The sequence below is a fragment of the Carettochelys insculpta genome, chromosome 12 (assembly GCF_033958435.1).
Source record: "Carettochelys insculpta isolate YL-2023 chromosome 12, ASM3395843v1, whole genome shotgun sequence".
Classification (NCBI taxonomy): domain Eukaryota; kingdom Metazoa; phylum Chordata; order Testudines; family Carettochelyidae; genus Carettochelys; species Carettochelys insculpta.
In genome coordinates, this window is record NC_134148.1 from 8645322 (window position 1) to 8665139 (window position 19818).

At 45.1% G+C, this 19818-nt stretch overlaps 1 protein-coding gene across 5 annotated transcripts in view; it reads right to left on the reverse strand.

Annotated features, from left to right (window-relative positions):
* Positions 1-17626, reverse strand: part of UBE2Q2 (ubiquitin conjugating enzyme E2 Q2) — a 90095-nt gene extending 72469 nt beyond the window's left edge. The window contains exon 1 of one of the 5 annotated variants that reach the window (XR_012647226.1): positions 17199-17622. Coding sequence is in view for 3 of the 5 variants with exons in the window: in XM_075007338.1 (XP_074863439.1) it covers positions 17199-17387 (189 nt within the window). In the remaining 2 variants the exon portion in view is untranslated. Of the gene's footprint in view, positions 1-17198 lie in introns of all 5 variants that reach the window. The other 4 variants (XR_012647225.1, XM_075007338.1, XM_075007337.1 and 1 more) reach the window with 4 other exon arrangements.
* Between the last annotated feature and the right edge of the window lie 2192 nt (positions 17627-19818).

The following is a 19818-nucleotide window of genomic DNA, read 5'->3' on the forward strand; positions in this document are numbered from 1 at the left end:
TCCATGAAAACTATTCATAAGGTGAAAACTCATAAAATGAAAATGAAATTCCCATTAATTTCAATGTAAAATAATTCTGACTGGTTCCCAACCCCCCCCATCATCCCATATTTTAACCATGTTACAATAACATACAATCATAAAAATAACAGTACCACTTTATTGCTTTTTTGTAACATTTATCACCACTAGTCAGTTCTCAGATAGTGGTGACGAAGGTGATGTTGATGCAAGTTCCATGAGATCATCTGCCTCATCATCGAAAATACCTCCATAGCGACTTCAATCCCCTTTACTGGGGTTTTATCTTCAGCTTTTGAGTTTGAGGATCAGTGCCCTGTGATGACGGTTTGGGGTGGAAGGAAAGATAGAACTGAAGTTTATACTACAGCCCTCTTTTTTTTCCTGTTATATAACTCCTGAAAACATTGAACAGCTTCATGAATTTGTCACTTGCATGCTGAATGCCATCCTAAGTCTGTGTCAGTGTCAGTGTCATTGTCACTGGGAATTTTTGTAGCTGCTTTCAGTGCACCGAAGAATTCTGAGAATGTTTTAGTGTCCAGCATTTTTTGTGGTTCATCCAATTCTTCCTCCTTTTCTGATAACCTTTCTGCATCCAGCTGAATTAATTCTTCATTAGTCAATTCTTCACTGTGTGACAATAACAGGTCATGAACATCATCTGTGCCTACCTCATTGAATCCTGCTTGGAATTGCCAGTTGCACAACAGAATTTGAATGCCTTTCACTTCACATTCAAAACCATGGAAATTGCTGAAATGTATTCATAATAGGTTTTTACAAGCACGATTCAGGATACTTGAGTAATTTTATTCCACGCGGTTGTGGTATTTTCTATAGCTACCTTGACACTGTAGTTCTTCCATAATTGCTTAATTGTTGGTTTGTCTTCTCCATCTGATGCTGATATGAGATACCAAATCACAAGTTGCAGATAGTAAAGCTTTAAATGTAGCAACGATGCCTTGATCCACTGGCTGAAGGATGGAAGTGGTATTCTGTCGGGGGGGGGGGGGGGGAAGCCACTTGAATGTTATTGCCATAGTCTTATCAGTAGACATTTATTATTCAGATTATTTTCAGCACAATATTTAGAGATGAATGGTGAAAGGTAGCATGTTATGTAATCAGCAAAACAATGCTTTGTCACCCACACCTTTCAATTAGAACACTGAACCACAGGTAATGATGCTTTGTTTAAACCTTTAAGCACCCTCAGGATTTTCCAAATGGTAAACAAGAAGAGGCTTCAATTTCATGTCTCCTTCCAAATTTCCACCACGATGTAATGTCAGTCAATCCTTTGAGGACTTGAACCCTGTTGCTTTTGTTTTATCCTTGAAATACAGGGTTGAGAAGGCACTCTTTTCCAGAAAGGCCCCATTTCGTCAATATCCACTTTCATCAATTATTTGTTGCAATGTGGCTGAGAAAATGTTAGCTACCTGAATATCACCAGATGCTGCTTCACCTGTAACACACAGACTATTTATAATGCAAACACACTTAAATGCTCAAACCAAGCATGACTTGCTTTTAATGTTACTTTGGCAGTCCCAACTTGCCTCTCTTCCTTGTCTTTCTTCTTCAGGCCCTCAAAGAAAGACAGGGCGTTCTCCCTTATGATGAGGAAGCTCTAAGGCATGTTGAGTTCATTATGGCTGTCGAGCCAGTGTATTAAAAGTCCCTCAAATTTACACATTATTGCATCCCTGGCTTTTGTTATTCAATGCAACTTTTAGCTCTATCAACATATGTTTCTACCATTTCTTTTTTCTTTTCTTTCTGCACAAAGATCGTACACGCTGTTGATGCTGACAAGTTCGTTGTCAAATGTGTTTTTTGATTGCTGGCCCTCTTCAATTCTTTTGAAAACTTCAACTTCGGTAGCCAAGGATATTGCTTTCCTTAGTTTCTTGGCCTTAGTGACAGCTCCTGAAGAAACCTTCCCATCTAGCACCCACAATGATAATAACAAAAAGGTATCTGAAGATTAATATTACTCACAGTCAAGATGACATGAACACAATAAAGCATTTAAATCAACTGGTAAGAGCTGGGCAGCTGAGGGAAATGCAGTGCAAGGCTGACTCATTCGGCTGTATTCCTCCGTGTTTGTTACTTACAAATTGGATGCTCGGACAAAGCTTGGTTCTTGTTTGTAGCAAAAATGTGTTTGTAAATTGAAAAACAGGTATAAATCTACATTGTTGTAGCAAAAATTCATAAATTGAAAGTCTGTAAGTAGAGGGATAGATGTACAAAGGCGCTGCCGGCCCTACACTCAGTTTCCTCTTGCCAATAACTGTCACATGAGTAAAATGGGCATGAGCTACACATCTCAAACAAAAGAGGTTACTTACCTTTTCTGTCTTTCAGTGCTTGCTCACGCCAATTCCATTCTAAGGTGACTAATAAGTATTATCAGAGGTGATTCAGAGGTCAGCCTTACAGCAGTGCTCTGCCATATACAGCCTCATCTCAAGCTTTCTGAGTTGAATATATTAGTGGAGGAGCAGGTAACAGCCTGACAGATTTCTTGGATGCCAGGAAGGCTATCAGGATACCTGTGACTCAGTTGAGTGTGCAATCACAAATCACTGGTGAAGGCACCTTCACAGCTCACAGCAGTAGTTAATACAGGCCATGATCAAGGACGAAGTCCTCTGCGCAGACACTGGGCAAAGTTTCATTGCATCTAAAGCCAGAATGAACGATGGGGGTGGAGTTGAAGAGGATTCTTTGCCATACTGCCCCAGGATCCAACCACCAGTCCGACAATGACAGAGCAAGGGCTGGTACCCTGACCACCCACTTCAGATAGGGATGTAAACCAAAGCACACCAAGACTTTACAGAAACCAGAGACAGAGCAGAGCATGGCTGACCACTTATGTGCATTCAGCCAGCCACAGGCACATAGGCACCAGAGTGACTGTGAGGTTCTTTAAGTGGGATATCAGTTCCAACATGGCCTGAAAGAGCACCTTCAGGGGGAAGGCTACGGCTTGCATGCAGTCAAGAACTGGTCCAATAAACTCTTTGTGCTGGACTGGTGTTAAAAACAGATGGGCCTGTTAATAAGCAGCCAAAAAGCATGGCAGGTAGAATGCACTAGATCAAGGGCTCCTTTGCACTTGCTCTCAAAACCTGCCCTTGATGAACCAGTTGTTGAGATATGGGAAAATCTGCACCCCTTAACATCACAGGTAAGCTGCCACTGTCACTATGTATTTTGTGAACATCCTGGGGCCAACAGTGAATTAGAAATGGCAACTGCCCACTACAAGCCAGAGGAAATGCCCAAGGTCCAGGAATGTGGAAACAAGGGTCCTTTAAGAAAACAGCAGCCTGCCAGCCTCCCAGATCAGGGGAGGGAATGATGGTCAAAGAGACCATGCGGAACTTTAAACTTCTTCAGACTTGTTGAGGCACTGCAGGTTCAGGAAAACCAGAGTCCAGGTAGGTGGGTACAAAAGTATTCAAACCCACTGGCCAAGACAAAGGAGCTCTTTTGGAGGTGGGATGGATGGATGAGAGTGTTTGCCATAGGGCCTTTAATTTTCAACACTCATCAGGCACAGGCAATAAGACTCAGACACGAGTGGAGGCAGAGAGAATGCTAAATAGGCTGTTTGTCTGTTCAGTCATTTCTTCTACTTCCAGGTCACTCACCAAAGTAAGACCTCATATGCCTTGAAATTGTCCGACTGGCTGGCCTTCAAGGGTCCCATGACCACCTTATTCAGGGACTATGAGGATGGCTGGACCAAAAGGGGAGGCCCTCAGTTTCATCCACCACAGGAGAGTGAGGTTTACGGTGGGTGCAGTCTTCTCCACCCCGCCTGAAAGTTCCTCCAGCACCAAGCCCAGTAGCATAAATGCCACTGTCCAATGTCCTGAGGCGAGGGCTGAAGCATACTGAAAAGGGGGCATTGTCATGACTGGCATCCCCACACACTCCAATATTGCCACTCTACTGGCCCCATTGCCAGTGCGGTAACACTGATGTTCACCTGTCCTTAGGTGCCAAAAGGCCAGTAAGAATTGGCAAGGGGATGAACTGGCCTTCTTGCCAAAGAAATCACCTTCCAGCAATCATAGCAGGACTGCCGACACTCGAGTATGTCTACTGTTTGTCACTGCCAGTGATTGGTGCCCAGAGAAAGGAGATTGCTGCTGGTAGTGGAGACACCATTCGCAGAGGGATCAGCATGGACATGGGAGGTGCTCCCACAGTACAGGTGATCAGGGCTAGCATCAATAGGATGATTGACAGGAGGGCAAATGGTGCCAATATTAAGGCAATCAGCATCTCCTTCTACATGAGTTGTCCCCAGATGGCAAGGAACTGGTCTTAGTGACTGAGGACAAGCCCCTGACCTGGGCTGCAACTCCTGATACCTGCAGTGGCTGGCTTCCCCTCTATGGAATGCTTGGCCAAGACCTGGGACACACATAGCATCAGAGGCACAGGCAGACCTGTGCTCACACAGTAACTGGGCAGACAACTGTGCCAGCACAGAGTTGGATCCCATACTGTTCTTGCTCAGTGGCGGACTTTGAAGGACCAGGGGCCCCTAACCGGTGGATCTGTAGAGGCCAGATGACCCAGACTGGGTCCTTTGCCAGATGATCCTTGGGCCTACTTGTCTGGTGCCAGTGAGTTGTGTGTTCTTAGGCTTATGCACCAGCAACAGGGAGTGGCGCCAAGCAGAGCCCGGTGCCAGTGGCATACTGCACAAAGATGGCAAGGCACTCAGACTTTGGGTGAAAGGTAGGACTCCATTAGCAAAGCCCTCAAACATCACCCCCCTTCGATCATGGGACTGAAAGTGCAATTGCTCCCTCCTTCCTGCCCCCAGCACCTGTCACATGTAACCCCTCTCCCCCAAGCACTAAAACCAGGTGCTACATGGGTCATCTATAGGTACAGACCCATCTCATTCCACACAAGACAAACATGGGAAGCCGGGGTATATCTCACCTGGGGTGAAGTCCCCACTTGAGATGCTACACCTAAAAACACCACAAAAAGGTAACTAGTATAAATAAGCTATTTACAAATCCCAGAAAGCTGAAGACAGCAGAACAAACAAACAAGCTATCCCTTGCAGTGCAAGTAAAGGAACTGTCACTAGCCCCCTGAGGGCATAGAGCTGGCAGCACCCACTATACTGGTGCATGTGTCCGGCAATCAAGGGGGTGCCACAGCAAACTTATGGGGTACCACTAAAGCAAATCTCCGACAACCGTGCACATAGTTGTGCACACCCTTACAACTGAACGTACATGAGCATGTGTTCAAAGTAGAAGCTAAGCACTTATGTAATAAAGATCAAAAATCTTAAATACAATCCTTCCTCTTTAATTCTCTTCCATAAACCAGAGTGATTAGTTACCTGCCCAGAGCTGCATCAACATGCCTTTGGTTGCAAAGGATGGAATGGGAGGAGACATCATCTTACTCACATGCCATTCTTCCAAAGTGCATTTGGAATCTGTTGAGACAGTTTTGCATTTATACTCTCTCCTCTTTAACTCTAAACACTCTTCACTCATCCCACATACAAATCAGAGCATGATGTACCCACAGGAGGACAAAGCTATCCAGAATGCAGGGTCTTCTGCAACATTTACAATAACTCAGGTTGGGGGGGGGGGGGGGAGAGAAATGACAACAGGGCACCCAATAAGGATAATACTAGATTTGTGGATCTGGTGGTCCTAACAGGCGAGTTGGGTAGAGTAGCTGTAACAATATGCAGTATCCTGCACTGAATGATTTTCACCTTCTTTTCCTCCCTTCTCACTCCAACACTTAACTGGATTTCTGCAAATAAAGTAAATCTCAGCTTATGTGGGGAACCATTTTAAAACACAGGCACAATCTAGGTCTGTTTTATCAGACACACTCCACTTGTCATTAGGCACTTTTATTTAATTTTCTTCTCTTCAAGCTGTAAATTACATTTGTAAATAGAACTGAATAAGTGTGGAAAAAGCAGATTACAGTGACCATATACTAAGCATGCTATTCATAGGAATTGAATATGCAAAAGGATCTTCAAATTCATTATGAGTCCTACATAGTCAATGCATGAAAAAAGAATTAAAGTTATTGTTTAATTTTTAACAGTAATATTGCATTTACACATGTATTCTATATTCCAGTCTGAGATATAATTTAAAAGTTGACTCAATGGATATGCTCGCTTCACTTTAAACTTTAGTTTTCTAGCTCTTTAAACTTCTTTTCCAGTATAGAGACCAGTGTATACTTTGTCCAGATGAAGTGTCATGAGTGACTGAATGCCTGTAAAGGAAGGGTTAAACCCAGAGAGCGGGTTCTCTGTTGACAAGCAGCCATGTGAGCCAACTGGAAGAGGGGGGATTTCTGAACTGAAGCAGTTACCTAATGAGTGAGGGGTCTCTCTTTTGTACAGCCAAAGATGTTTAAGTTCTGCGTAGGCTTAAGGAATTCAGGAAATACCCAGATCACAAAAGCTGCGTCTACACGTGCACGCTACTTCGAAGTAGCGGCACCAACTTCGAAATAGCGCCCGTCGCATCTACACGCGTCAGGCGCTATTTCGAAGTTAACTTCGACATTAGGCGGCGAGACGTCGAAGTCGCTAACCTCATGAGGAGATAGGAATAGCGCCCTACTTCGACGTTCAACGTCGAAGTAGGGACTGTGTAGACGATCCGCGTCCCGCAACGTCGAAATTGCCGGGTCCTCCATGGCGGCCATCAGCTGGGGGGTTGAGAGATGCTCTCTCTCCAGCCCCTGCGGGGCTCTATGGTCACCGTGGGCAGCAGCCCTTAGCCCAGGGCTTCTGGCTGCTTCTGCGGCAGCTGGGGATCTATGCTGCAGGCACAGGGTCTGCAACCAGTTGTCAGCTCTGTGTATCTTGTGTTGTTTAGTGCAACTGTGTCTGGGAGGGGCCCTTTAAGGGAGCGGCTGGCTGTTGAGTCCGCCCTGTGACCCTGTCTGCAGCTGTGCCTGGCATCCCTATTTCCATGTGTGCTACTTTGACGTGTAGACGTTCCCTCGCTGCGCCTATTTCGATGTTGGGCTGAGCAATGTCGAAGTTGAACATCGACGTTGCCGGCCCTGGAGGACGTGTAGACGTTATTCATCGAAATAGACTATTTCGATGTCGCAACATCGAAATAAGCTATTTCGATGTTGGCTGCACGTGTAGACGTAGCCAAAGAGATCTGGACATATGGATATGCAAGTAGAAAGGAAATCTTTAGTCAGACACAATCAGGTTGTTTTTATTTTGGATTTGGTGCAGGACTTCTTGGGCTGACTCTTCTCCCCCGCCCTCCCGTACACTAACTTTTAAACTGAATCGCAGGGAAGTAATTCTCATAGCTTTAATTTGCCTTTTTTTCCACTTGCTCTGTAACACCTAGCAACCAAGTATGCTTTATCATATGTCCTTTGCTCTGTTAATAAACCACCTTAAAAAAAAAAGGCAATGATTTGACCCTCTGAAAGGTCTGTGTATATGAATACCTAAGACTGAAAGGTCAGATATCAGATTGCAGCTTAATTTCTTCCTCTTTCTCAAACTCTCTCCTGAAAGAAGGTTAAGAGCTTGGGTGGTGGCAGCTACCTCCCAGGTTCAGGGAATCTGTGACCTTGGGCAGCTTTTAAGCAGAACCCTACAGAGGCAAAGTGTTTTTAAAGTCTCTTGCGGATCCCCACCTTCTGCACTTGGAGTGCAGAAGCCTTGCCATAAAGTCATTCCTATCCTCTTGGTGGAAGGCAAACATGACACGTTCGGAGTGAGCAGTTGTTATCTGCACATTACGCATAGGCTACGTCTCCACTAGCACACTATGCCGAAGTAGCCTATTTCGAAGTAAGGACATCGAAATAGGCTACTTCGACATGCATCATCTGCACGTCCTCCAGGGCTGGTGCCATCAATGTTCAATGTCGAAGTAGCGACAGGGAACATCGAAAGGAGCCGCCCCGGAAGGAAACGTGGAGCGTCCATACACACAAGCGCTCCCCGTCGAAATAAGGGGCCAGCAAAGCCCCAAGCCGCTCCCTTAAAGGGCCCCTCCCAGACACACTTGCCCTGCACAGCACAAGATCCACAGAGCCGACAACCGGTTGCAGACCCTGTGCATGTAGCATGGACCCCTAGCTGCAGCAGCAGCAGCAGCCAGAAGTCCTGGGCTAAGGGCTGCTGCACGCGGTGACCATAGAGCCCCATGGGGGCTGGCCAGAGTGTCTCTCAACCCCTCAGCTGATGGCCGCCATGGAGAACCCCGCTATTTCGAAGTAGCAGGATACGGATCATCTACACATGCCCTACTTCGACGTTGAACGTCGAAGTACAGCGCTATTCCCATCTTCGGATGGGAACAGCGATTTCCACATCTAACCGCGTGACACCGGCTAGTGTAGGCGCACCCATATTGTCCTCCTAAGAGCCTCCTGAGATGCTGTATCTGTTGTTCACAGAACACCAAAAGGCACAAAACTCCCTGGCAAACTCCCTCAGTTCGCTCTCGTTCAGCTTGCCACGGGTTCCTTTTTTATAAGGCTGCTAACTCAAAGCCCACCCAGAACAAAGCATTCCTAATTCACACATTTCAAACAAACATACTCAAAGAGAGTTCTTAAAGCTAGCTCCAATGAAAATATTGTCACAGACAGACACTCAAATATTCATCCCACCAGCTCACAACAGGCCCCTAACTCACCATAAATCCTCTGACAGTTCCCAGGCAAACTCCCTCTGCGGAGATTATGGGTTAGGTAAACCATATCTGAGGAGTGAATCTGCCAGACTGCACAAGCTTCAGTTGGCACATCCCCTTGCTAGTTGATTATAAACAATAAATGAAAGAGCAGTAATCGCTTATGCGTTTGTAGTAAAGTGCTACAGAAAGTTCAATACGGAATGACAGAATTAAAAACAAGCCAGTTAAGGGAGGAAACATTTAAAAAAAAGGAGGCGGGGGAAGCAAGTACACCTGTTCAAATTAAAATGGAAAAACAGTAATGTCATTTATAAAAAGTGTCACTCGTAAGGCTACATAAAACGCATGACACTATTGTTCATTCTGGCCCAAATCCAACATTTCTTATAACATGGCCACTGTAGGCTGCCAAATGCCTTTTAGTCATCCAATGAAGTAATCCTTAACAATGTTTTATCTTCTGTAGAATAAGTGAATAATGTTAAAAGCCTGCAAAGCGTATCGGTGATTGAGTTGTACATAGTAACAGAGAGGTAGCCCTGTTAGTCTATACTCCAACAAAAAAAAGCAGCAGAAATTAGCACTTTGAAGACTAAAAAAACCGATACATTTCTGCTGCTTCGTTGAACTGTACACTGATCACGCCATCCATGTTAACATTCAGAAGCACTCATTCTAACCAGAGTGAGTGAATATGAAGGCTAGGGAGAAGGATGAGACAAAGATTAGAGGTCAGAGTACTAGCCTAGGACTTGGAGACCAGTGTTCAGTTCTCTTCCTCGGGACACACTTCCTGTGTGACCTTGGACAAGTCATTGTGCATCAGTTCCCTGACCATTTGTAAAATGGTGATAACAGTATTTCCGTAACTGATGGGGTGCTTTGAAAATAGCCGTTCAAGACACTCAGACATTGCAGTGATGTGGACATTATAGATTACCTAAAACAGATCAAACTTTTACACTATCAGCTAATTTCATTACTTCCAAGAGCATTTTGCAAAAAGATTCCAGTGGGGGCAGGGGAGGTGGTCATGCAGCCCCCAATCCTGAAAATATTTACATGTATATAGTTCAAAGGCATAAGTAGTCCCTTAGATTTGACTTGGGCTATTCGGACGCTTGCAGTTCAACCTATCAAACAAAACACCTGCAGGACCGTGGCCTAGAACTACGGCCTCACATGATACATTGGGCAATTTACCATATTATCAGAAGTGCATTTTAAAGGTGAATGAGCGTAATATACCTGCAGATCTCTAAATATAACCTTTAGGCCATAGATGCTACAGAACACCTGTAGAACAAAATAGAAATTATGGAAACCATAGATATTTGTCAGCTTTTTTCAGTTCCAGTACAGTTAGCATTTATATATGTGAATGAACTATGAAAACTGTCTCCTGCTCCTCTGATCTCTCTGGAACATGGTGGTCTGTATTGTCCCAGAGGGAAGAGCTGTTGCAATGGTACTTTGATCTAATTTTCTTTTTCTAACTGCACTGGAACTGAGCAAAGACGTCTATGGCTTCCATAATACCTCTCGCACAGTTTAGTTTGTTAATTTAAATTTTGCAGTGTAGAAACATATTATTCATCTAGAAAGCTCAGCCTTTTTTTAATCTTAAAATTTTTTTTTCAGAAGTGCATTTTTTCCAGACATCACTAATTTATTCTCCTAATTTGTTGCATAAATAAGGATTATTCTGCCTCCAGGCAACATTGTGAGTTTTACATATTTTAGAAATATTCCTTTTTTGAAAAAAAAGCACCTAGTAAATTTTTCTGGTTGTTCCTTGTATTTATATGTTACATAGGAAATAATCTGGACTCTAATCATCATTATAGGGATTCACCAATCTACAAAAAGTTGGGTAGTTTCTTCTGAGGTGGAAGCTCTTTCACTATGGAAGCATTTCCCAAACTTAACACATTTGCATACCCCCTCTCCCAGTGCCATCCCAGTGCTTATCTCCCAATTTTTAGTAACATATTTTCTGCCACATACCCCTTGAAATCCTTTAATGGATCACTGGGCGTATGTGCACCACACTTCGGCAAACATTGCGTTATGGAATTATGAGCATCCTTAAAAACAGCTTCTAAATCATCCCCCTTTTCTGTACTGCCTTGAGTACTGATATCAGAAAACAAAAGGATGCATGTGATATGCCAATACCTGTATTTTGTGTCTGTATTGAACTGCAAAAAGACTGTGGTGTTATCAGAAAAGCATCTATCCTTTTACCAGTTTGGGTTCAGGATGCAGAGTTAGTTTATTTTTCGGGGTCTCTCATTGGTTGCTGTCCAAATGCCACACTTTCACATCTTGCACACCAGCTTGAACTATGATTTAGCAGCAGGCTAACTCTTCAAGGAAGGCAAAGGATCTTTCTTTCCATATGAAAAATAATCAAGTCCCAGGATAAGTCACATTTATATGATGTGAGCAATAATCTCCTAGTATTTGGTACTCGTTTGAGACAAAATTCACCCCTTGTGCAGAGAACTGACATAAAAGAAACGTTCAACTTCATAAAAACAAAAAGGCAGTCCTATAGCACTTTAAAGACTAATAAAATAATTTTTTAGGCGATGTGCTTTCGTGGGACAGACCCACTTCTTTAGATCTGGAAAATTCTGAACTTCAGAATTTTCCAGATCTAAAGAAGTGGGTCTGTCCCACGAAAGCTCATCACCTAATAAATTATTTTGTTAGACTTTAAAGCGCTACAGGACTGCTTTTTTTGTTTTGCAAAGATATAGACAAAACATGGCGACCTCTCTATGAATGTTCAACATAGGCATCAAGTAAGAATTAAAGAAAACAAATGGTGTAGAGGACATCTACTGTCTCTCTAGGGATTAAATTTCATTCTTAGATAGTTCCTAGTGGAGACCAGAGTCCAATTTGTCTCTCCACTGCTATCACTCTAAGGAGGTCTCCTATAATACTAAACTGATTTTTAAATTGCATATAAGAAATTGCTGTAATAAGTATACATAGTATATTGTCTCCCTCTTTAAACCCTCCTCTGAAACCCTCCCACGCAGGCATCTGACAGAGCAGGTCTTTGCCCATGAAAGCTTATGCTCCAAAATATCTGTTAGTCTATAAGGTGCCACAGGACTTCTTGTTGTTTTTGAAGATACAGACTAACTCAGCTGCCCCTTTGATATATTTTCACACATTAACTGTGAGAATGTGCAGTGTTCTGAGGGAAGTGTGATTTTCAAGTTTGTGTCCATTTAAAACCACATAAGTGAGCTAATAGTTCACACCTGCAGAAAAGAAAATAAGAGTTCTACCTAAAATTAAATCTCTGCATTCAGATACCAGGTAAGATGAGTAAATTCTTCACTGGAAAGAAAGCAGAACATCCAGTCACAACACTTAGCTGGTGGTATCTTATCAGACTTGGGTTGCAATGTGACAACACTACAACTTTCAAATAGACAAGTTAGACGCGCTGTTATAGAAAAGCAATAAATTACTGATTTTAACTTCACTCATTTGCTTTTCATACAACACACCCCATGGTGCGAGGAGTAAATCCACATGGAGCTTGTATCAGGCAAATTTTGCTCAGCATGACCTTAACTAAGGTGCTGATAACAAGAAAGGGAGCACAAAAAGCTGTATGACAACCCTAAAGCAGAGATGAGGCTCTTGGCACAAATGAGAGTATGTCTAGACTGCAGACTTCTGTCAACAAAACTCCTACTGACAGAGCGCACGTCCAGACTGCAGATCTGTGAGCAGAGATATGCTGGTTGGGAGTGTTCTCTCGACATCCCTCTACACCTTGTTCCACAGGGAAGAAGGGACATCTCAACAGAGGGAGTTTTCTGACATTTGGCCCCGTGTGGACAGGCCTCTCCCAACAGAGAGGCATTGTGCAATTTGCATATCTTTTGCTGACAGTTCTGGGCAATCTAGACACAGCTGGAATGTACACAGCCTGAACAAGCTCAATAATTGGATAGTTCTCAGGACATAGAATCAGTATTTCTGACAACTCCATCCTAACATGCTTCTTTGATACTAATGATTAGCTATTTAAGGTCCAATACAGATCACCCTTCTGGCAAGGGCAGAGTTAGCAGTTCCCTCAAAATCTGACTGGATGTCTTTTGACCACTTCTATCCTATAGCCAAAAGATAATTTATCAATGTAGTTAAATCCTGATTTTATTTCAGGAGCCTAAGAATTAAAGAGATTAACATTTCTCTGACTTGTAGAAAATTGAGCTTTGAAAGTTCAAAACATTTTCCAGTGAGGTTTCCCAGCCTCCACAACGAAAATGTCAACTCTATGGGAGGGAGGGGTTGCCAAACATGTCAACTTAGCACACTGAATTCCTTGCAAGAAGCTAGGTTTCTTAATCAGGGATTTTTTTAGCTGTATTCCCTCTACTTCCTCCTCTTTAGATTTCCAAAGTAGAAGGACTTTTCTAAAATTATAAGATCTCCTTTAAGTCTTGGTCCAGAAGTTCTTGAAAGAACTCTGTTCCTCGTAAGAGTGATCATTCTAAATATGAATAGTTTTTTGCACCCATACACAATATATGAGCGATCCCACCACGTAGAAAATTTTTGCTGACGCTATGCAAAGGATCACACAGTTAGTTGCTATTTTCCACTGTAAATAGGATTCTTTTGGCATTCACAAGCCTACTACTGTTAAGTAGCAAGCATAGAGTCAGAACTGATTAGCTGAGAAAGTCACTTTTTAAAAGGTTGTGCTAAACAAGCAGGTAATGTCAGCCTCTGACGCATCACAAAAGGAAGAAAAAACTAAACATTGAATGGCCTACAGTAGCACTCGCTAGGAGACATCTTACTAATAGAAGAAAATGTCCTTAAGGATTGTCTAGGAGAAACAGACTCAAACTTACATATCTGTACTTTAATTCCAAAACCTGGAGAGAATTCCTCCATTAGAAATGTTATAAAAAGAGGGGGATAGACATCTGTGGTTCTTTGGAAACTCCTCCATTTCTAATTAAAGAACCACAGATGTGTATCCCTCACTTTTTATAACCTTACAAGTTTATATGTGCAAACAAACAGTCATCAGAAGATATATTCCAGATCCCAGAATGCCCTGACCCTGCTCTACAGAAAAGTGTTCTAGCTCCCATGCAGGATGAAGGGAAAGAATTATAACTTAGCTACAACACCTAGACTGTGGCCACACTTGGCCAAAACTTCTTCGAAATGGCCATGCAAATGGCCATTTCAAAGATTACCAATGAGGCGCTGAATATTCTATTCAGCGCCTCATTAGCCTTTGGACACTTCCAGCCGCGGCAGTACGAAAGCGCTGCTTTCAAAAGTGCGCAGCTACACGGGGGTCCTTTTTGAATGGACCCCGCACCTTTCCAAATCCCCTTACTCTTCTTAGTGGAGGGGAATAAGGGGATTTTGAAAGAAGTAGGGTCCTTTCAAAAAGGACCCCCATGTAGCCGTGCCGAGCCGCGCACTTTCGAAGGGCCGCGGCCAGAAGCGTCCTAATGCTAATGAGGTGCAGAATATTCAATTCAGCAACTCATTAGTAATCTTCGAAATGGCTATTTGCATGGCCATTTCGAAGTTTTGGCCAAGTGTGGCCACAGCCATAGAGACGCAGCTGACAGCACTTCATAATAAAAGCCACAAGATTAAGGATGACTGCTACAGAGAATTTCCTTTGCCACTTCAAGCCTTAATAGGCTTGTAGCAAAGCACCAGGCTTGGGAATCAGGAGACCTGTATTCTAGCCTTGGCTGTGCTACTGACTTCCCCTTGATGTTATGCAAGTCAACTTCAGTTTCTATCCCCCTTCTGTAAAACTGATTAGAATTGTGAGAATTTAACTTGTTCTGTATAGAACCAATTTCCTCAGGAAGAAGTGCAACATATAACTTCCAAGAAGCTTCAACTCTTTATCACTTGGCAAAGCAGAAGCCTTGGCTTTTCTGTCCAAAATAGTCATTTTCAGTTCCTTTGTGGCAAGATCACATGCCACTTAAACCAGCATAACTAAGGGGCCTTTGCCTTTTGGGACAGCGATCATAAAAGCACAGCATAGTAAAAAAGAGACACTACTGTAAGCTCAGGAAAACTTTCCTGCTCTGACATAAGCAGCTACCAAAATGTAGTAACCAGATTTGAATGGGGAATAAAAAGAGGTATGAGCTACTGCCAGAAGTGTCCTTAGAGGTAGAAAAAGGCTAGAAACACCATAATGCAAACCCTGAATCCATTGCTGCTGGCTGCTTTCCTGCTTATCTAACAGGAGGGAAAAAAAAAAAAAAAGACATCATCCTGAACTGATGTTACATGGTTCAGAAACACTGTTTTATATTCTTCCCAGAAACTTATGGAACAGGTCATGCATTATGGCAAGTAGCAATCAACCTCCTCAGCAAAAGAGCAGTACAGTTTTCTATTGAAAAGACAACATGTAAAGGAAGTCATACAACTAATTATCTGATCTTTCTTGATATAGGTGTAGTACCCAGAGGCACTGAGACCTCATCTGGAATGAGTGAAGTCTCTGCTCTACAGCCTTAGCTGAGAGCCAGCTGGCATTTGGCACAGCTGGTAGAGTGCAAGGCTTTAGACCCTATGCTCACAGGTTCCATCCCTAGGACCAGCAACCTGGATCTGTTGGCATTACATAGGAATCAAAGCATTGCACCTCCCATTTTAAGATCACCCACAACTTGTTATAAAGTAAATGCACTTGGATTAAGTGCTTTTACATTCAGCCACTTGTAAGCACAAAGCAACTTCCATGATATTTAACTATCAAACCTGCAAATCCTACTTTTTACAAAAGTGTAGGGGATTATTTTCTATGCTAATCTCAATAAAGTAACTTGTGATACAGGTAAACTGCGATTAATTGAATTATATTAAAAATAATTAACGTTAATATTTCAAGGCTGAGAACTCAATATTTTAACTATCAGTAATAGGGCATTTGCAGTCAGACCCTTAGATGTCTCTTTGAAGACAATTCATTGCCATTTGGAAAAGGATGAAAGTACATTGTCATCTTTACTTTGACCCCCAACACACCAAACTCCATTGTCAGTCAAGCCTTAAAATAGTCTACCTTTAATACCATCTTGCCAAATAGATAAGTTTACCTACACGTGGCCCTAATACTGCAAAGTGAACCTGCAGCAGCATTCCACATGAAGTAAAGGACCCACATGTTCAAATTAATTGTATTTCTAAAGCTGATAAAGGATATTGTATCAGTTCAGACAAATTTTTGAGTATCTTTACCATAAGCTTGCTTCCAAGCCTCCCAATATTGTTGATTTCACTCATGTAAACAAACAAAATCCCCACAAATTAGTTGTTCACTCCAAATAAGTGAAAACTGCAGGACTGGTTAATATCCCCCTTCCAAAAAACAGCCACTTTCCAAAAATGTATTTTGCTAACAAAGTACTTTATTCAGCACACTCAGTTTTCACCCTCTATGTGGGAATCATTAAGTTTTTTCAGTCTCCTTGCACATTCACTTCTGCAGCTGTAAAACATATTTTTCAGGTGTATAGAGTAAATGACAGGCTGTAAAAGTAAGTGAAGAGATCTGTATGCCTCCTACTCTCCCAGCCCCAAAACAACAGTTAATTTTTCTGTAGCATTCACTTGGCCACATCACACAGATAAGCAAGTTGCTCGGCTCAGGCCTTGGTTGCATTGCGTATTCAATAACGTAGACACACTCCACCTTCTTCCTGGGCTTCCACTTTTGGGGGAGGGAACAAACTACTTATCACGTTCCACTAAACTGCTCTGGAAAGGGAACTTTTCCCTCTGTAACCTCCTCTTCCCTGCTCCTCACCCCACGAGGTTTCGGGCACGCAACCAGCAGCAGGAAAGATGGGGATCACAAGGGGTGCTGCCTCTCGCTTCCTCCAGGGCCTACAGGCCCTTTGTTTAGGGCTCCCAGGCCTCCAGCTCCCGAACTAAGCACCAGGGCCGCAGCACAACTAATTAAGCGATGGGCAAACCCCCCGCCCCGCATCCCGCCGAAAGCCTCGGGCTGGGCAAGGCGACATTTTTAGCTTAGAAATAGAAAGCGGGGGGCGGAGGCCGCTCCATAGTTCATGGAGGCAGAAGGGGCAGCCCGAAACCTTTCCCTGGACGGAGGGAGAGCGAAAGCAGAGCCAGCGGAGCCCTGAGGAGAGCCGGCTGCCCGCACAGTGTCTCGCCAGCCCCTGACGGCGGGGACTCAGCTCGGGGGTCCCAAGACGCCGCTGGCTCCCCGCTGCCCCCTCCCTTCAGTGTGCTGGTTACCGTACGCCGCCGGCGCACCCCGGGGGCTGAGTCACCCTGGCCGGGGGCCCTACCGGCAGCCGTGCGCTGCTGCCGGTGGAGTGGGAGCCGGCTGCCGTACCCCGCCCGGCCTCCCGCGGCCCGGCCCGGCCCGGCCCGCACCGTGATGTTGCAGTGGATGGCGAGCGGCGGCGGCGGCGGCGGCGGGCTGCTCCCGGGCGGCGGCGGCAGCAGCACGAACTGGCAGTGCAGCTCGTCCAGCTTCCAGGAGACGATGCGGAAGCGCTCGTGGTCCTTATCGAAGATGGACTCGAGGAGCTTCAGCTCGGCCTTGAGCCCTGACACCGACATCCTGGCCACATCTCCAGGCCCGGGCCCGAGCCTGCGCCGCCTCGCCTGGCCCTGCGCAGCGCGCCTGCGGCCCAGCCTGACTCGACCCGCCGCGCCTGCTGGGCGGAAGATGGCGGGGAGCAGCCGGAGCCGGTAGAGGAAGCAAGAGCGGCGGCTGCTCTCTTTGTACCAGCCTCTAGCACCCACTCGCACACTTAAAAGGGCAACAGCGGAGCCAGCCCTCCCCTCCCCTGCCGGGCTGGGCCGCGCCGGGCCCACCAGTCACCTCAGCCCCAACTCGTTCCACTGCCCTCAGACAGGGGCCCTCCACGCGGGGCCCACACCTACAGCAGGGCAGGACCCGAGCACCACCTCGGCCCCTGTCCGCCAGGAGCGCTGCACTGGGCCTGCCCCCTGCTGGTTCCCCTGAGGCAGGGTTCACCACATGCACACACCGGAGGGCAGTGCCACCCATTCTCACACCCGCATAGGGCAGGGTTCAAACCCACCCTGCCTGTCCCCCCAGGGAACAGCTAGTCCTGCCCCTTGATGCTCTCATTCAGCTAGCTGGGGATTGGGACAAGGCACTCACTGCCATAGCAGTGCAGGGCCCAGCCACCTGACTTGATCACTTTCCCACCCATAGACCCAGGGGGTAGGATTAGCCTGCTATCCTAGATACACAACGAGGCAAAGTCCTCACTCCTAGCTCTGCCCCTGTGCACCTCCCATGAGGGCAGGGCACACATGCCTTTCTCACCAACACACTAACATACCAGTGTAAATCCAGCTCTTGAGTCACTGTCTCACATATGACAAATTTGTGCCGCCCCCAATCTTTCACATTCACCAGGTTTGGCCTGCTCCCTACTTCACACATACACACCAAGTGAGGGCTAGCCCTAACATTTACAACCCCTCACCCAACAGCCACCATGGCTGAGAGTAACACCTATTCTCCTTCCCCCACCAAAGACATATGCAGTAGGTTTGGTCCAATCTGGTCCACTAGATCTATTACACACACCACAGCTGACCGAGCTTCCTACTCCAGCCACATCAGCCAGCCCTACCAGTTTCACAAGAACCCCTTGATGCTAACAGCAAAGCATTTACTGTTCTGTAATAGCAGATCCTATTCATAGGGCCAGAAGGGACCTCAGGAGGCCATCTAGTCCAGCCCCCTGCTTCAAGGAGGATCAACCCCAACTAAGTCATCCCAGCCAGGACCTTGTCAAGCCAGGACTTAAAAACCTCTAGGGACAGAGGATCCACCACCTCTCTATGCAGCACACTCCAGTGCTTCACCACCCTCCTGGTGAAGTAGTTTGTCCTAATATCTAACCTACTCCTCTCCTTCTTTAACTTCAGACCATCACTCCTTGTTCTGCCATCTGTCACCACAAAGAACAGTTTCTCTCCATCCTTTTTAGAGCACTCTTTCATGAAGTTGAAGGCTGCTATTAAATCACCCCTCAGTCTTCTCCTCTGTAAACTAAATAGGCCCAAATCCCTCAGCCTCTCCTCATAGGTTATGTGCTCCAGCCCCTTAATCATTTTTGTTGCTCTCTGCTGAACCTGCTCCAGTACATCCACATCCTTTCTATGCTGGGGGACCTAAAACTGGATGCAATATTCCTGCTGTGGCCTCACCAGTGCTGAATAGAGGGGAACAACCACTTCTCTAGATCTGCTCACAGTGCTCCTCCTAAGGCATCCTAATATGCAGTTAGCCATCTTGGCTACAAGGGCACACTGTTCACTCATATCTAGCCTTTCAACCACCATAACCCCTAGGTCCCTTTCCACTGTACTGCTGCTTAGCCTATTGATCCCCAGCCTATAACAGTGCTCGGGATTCTTCCATCCCAAGTCCAGGACTCTACACTTCTCAGTGTTGAACTGCATCAGATTTCTTTTGGTCCAATCCTCCAATCTATCCAGGTCAATCTGGATCCTTTCTCTTGCCTCCAACAAATCTACCCCTCCTCCTAGCTTAGAGTCATCCACAAACTTGCTGAGGGTGCAATCCAGTCCCTCATCCAGGTAATTAATAAAGATGTTGAACAACACCGGCTCCAGAACCGAGCCTTGGGGCACTCCACTTGAAACGAGCTGCTATCCTGATAATGAGCCATTGACCACTACCCATTGGGCCCAACCATCAAGCCAGCTTTGTATCCATCTTACAGTCCATGGATCCAATCCATACTTCCTCAACTTATGGGCAAGAATGTTGTGGGAGACTGTATGAAAAGCTTTGCTGAAGTGTAAGTATATCACATCCACTGACTTCCCCATGTCCACAGAGCCTGTTACCTCGTCATAGAAGCTAAGCAGTTCGGTCAGACATGACTTGCCCTTGGTAAATCCATGTTGACTACTCTCGATCACTTTCCCCTCTTCCAAGTGCTCCAAAATGGATTCCTTTTTTTCCCAGGGATTGAGATAA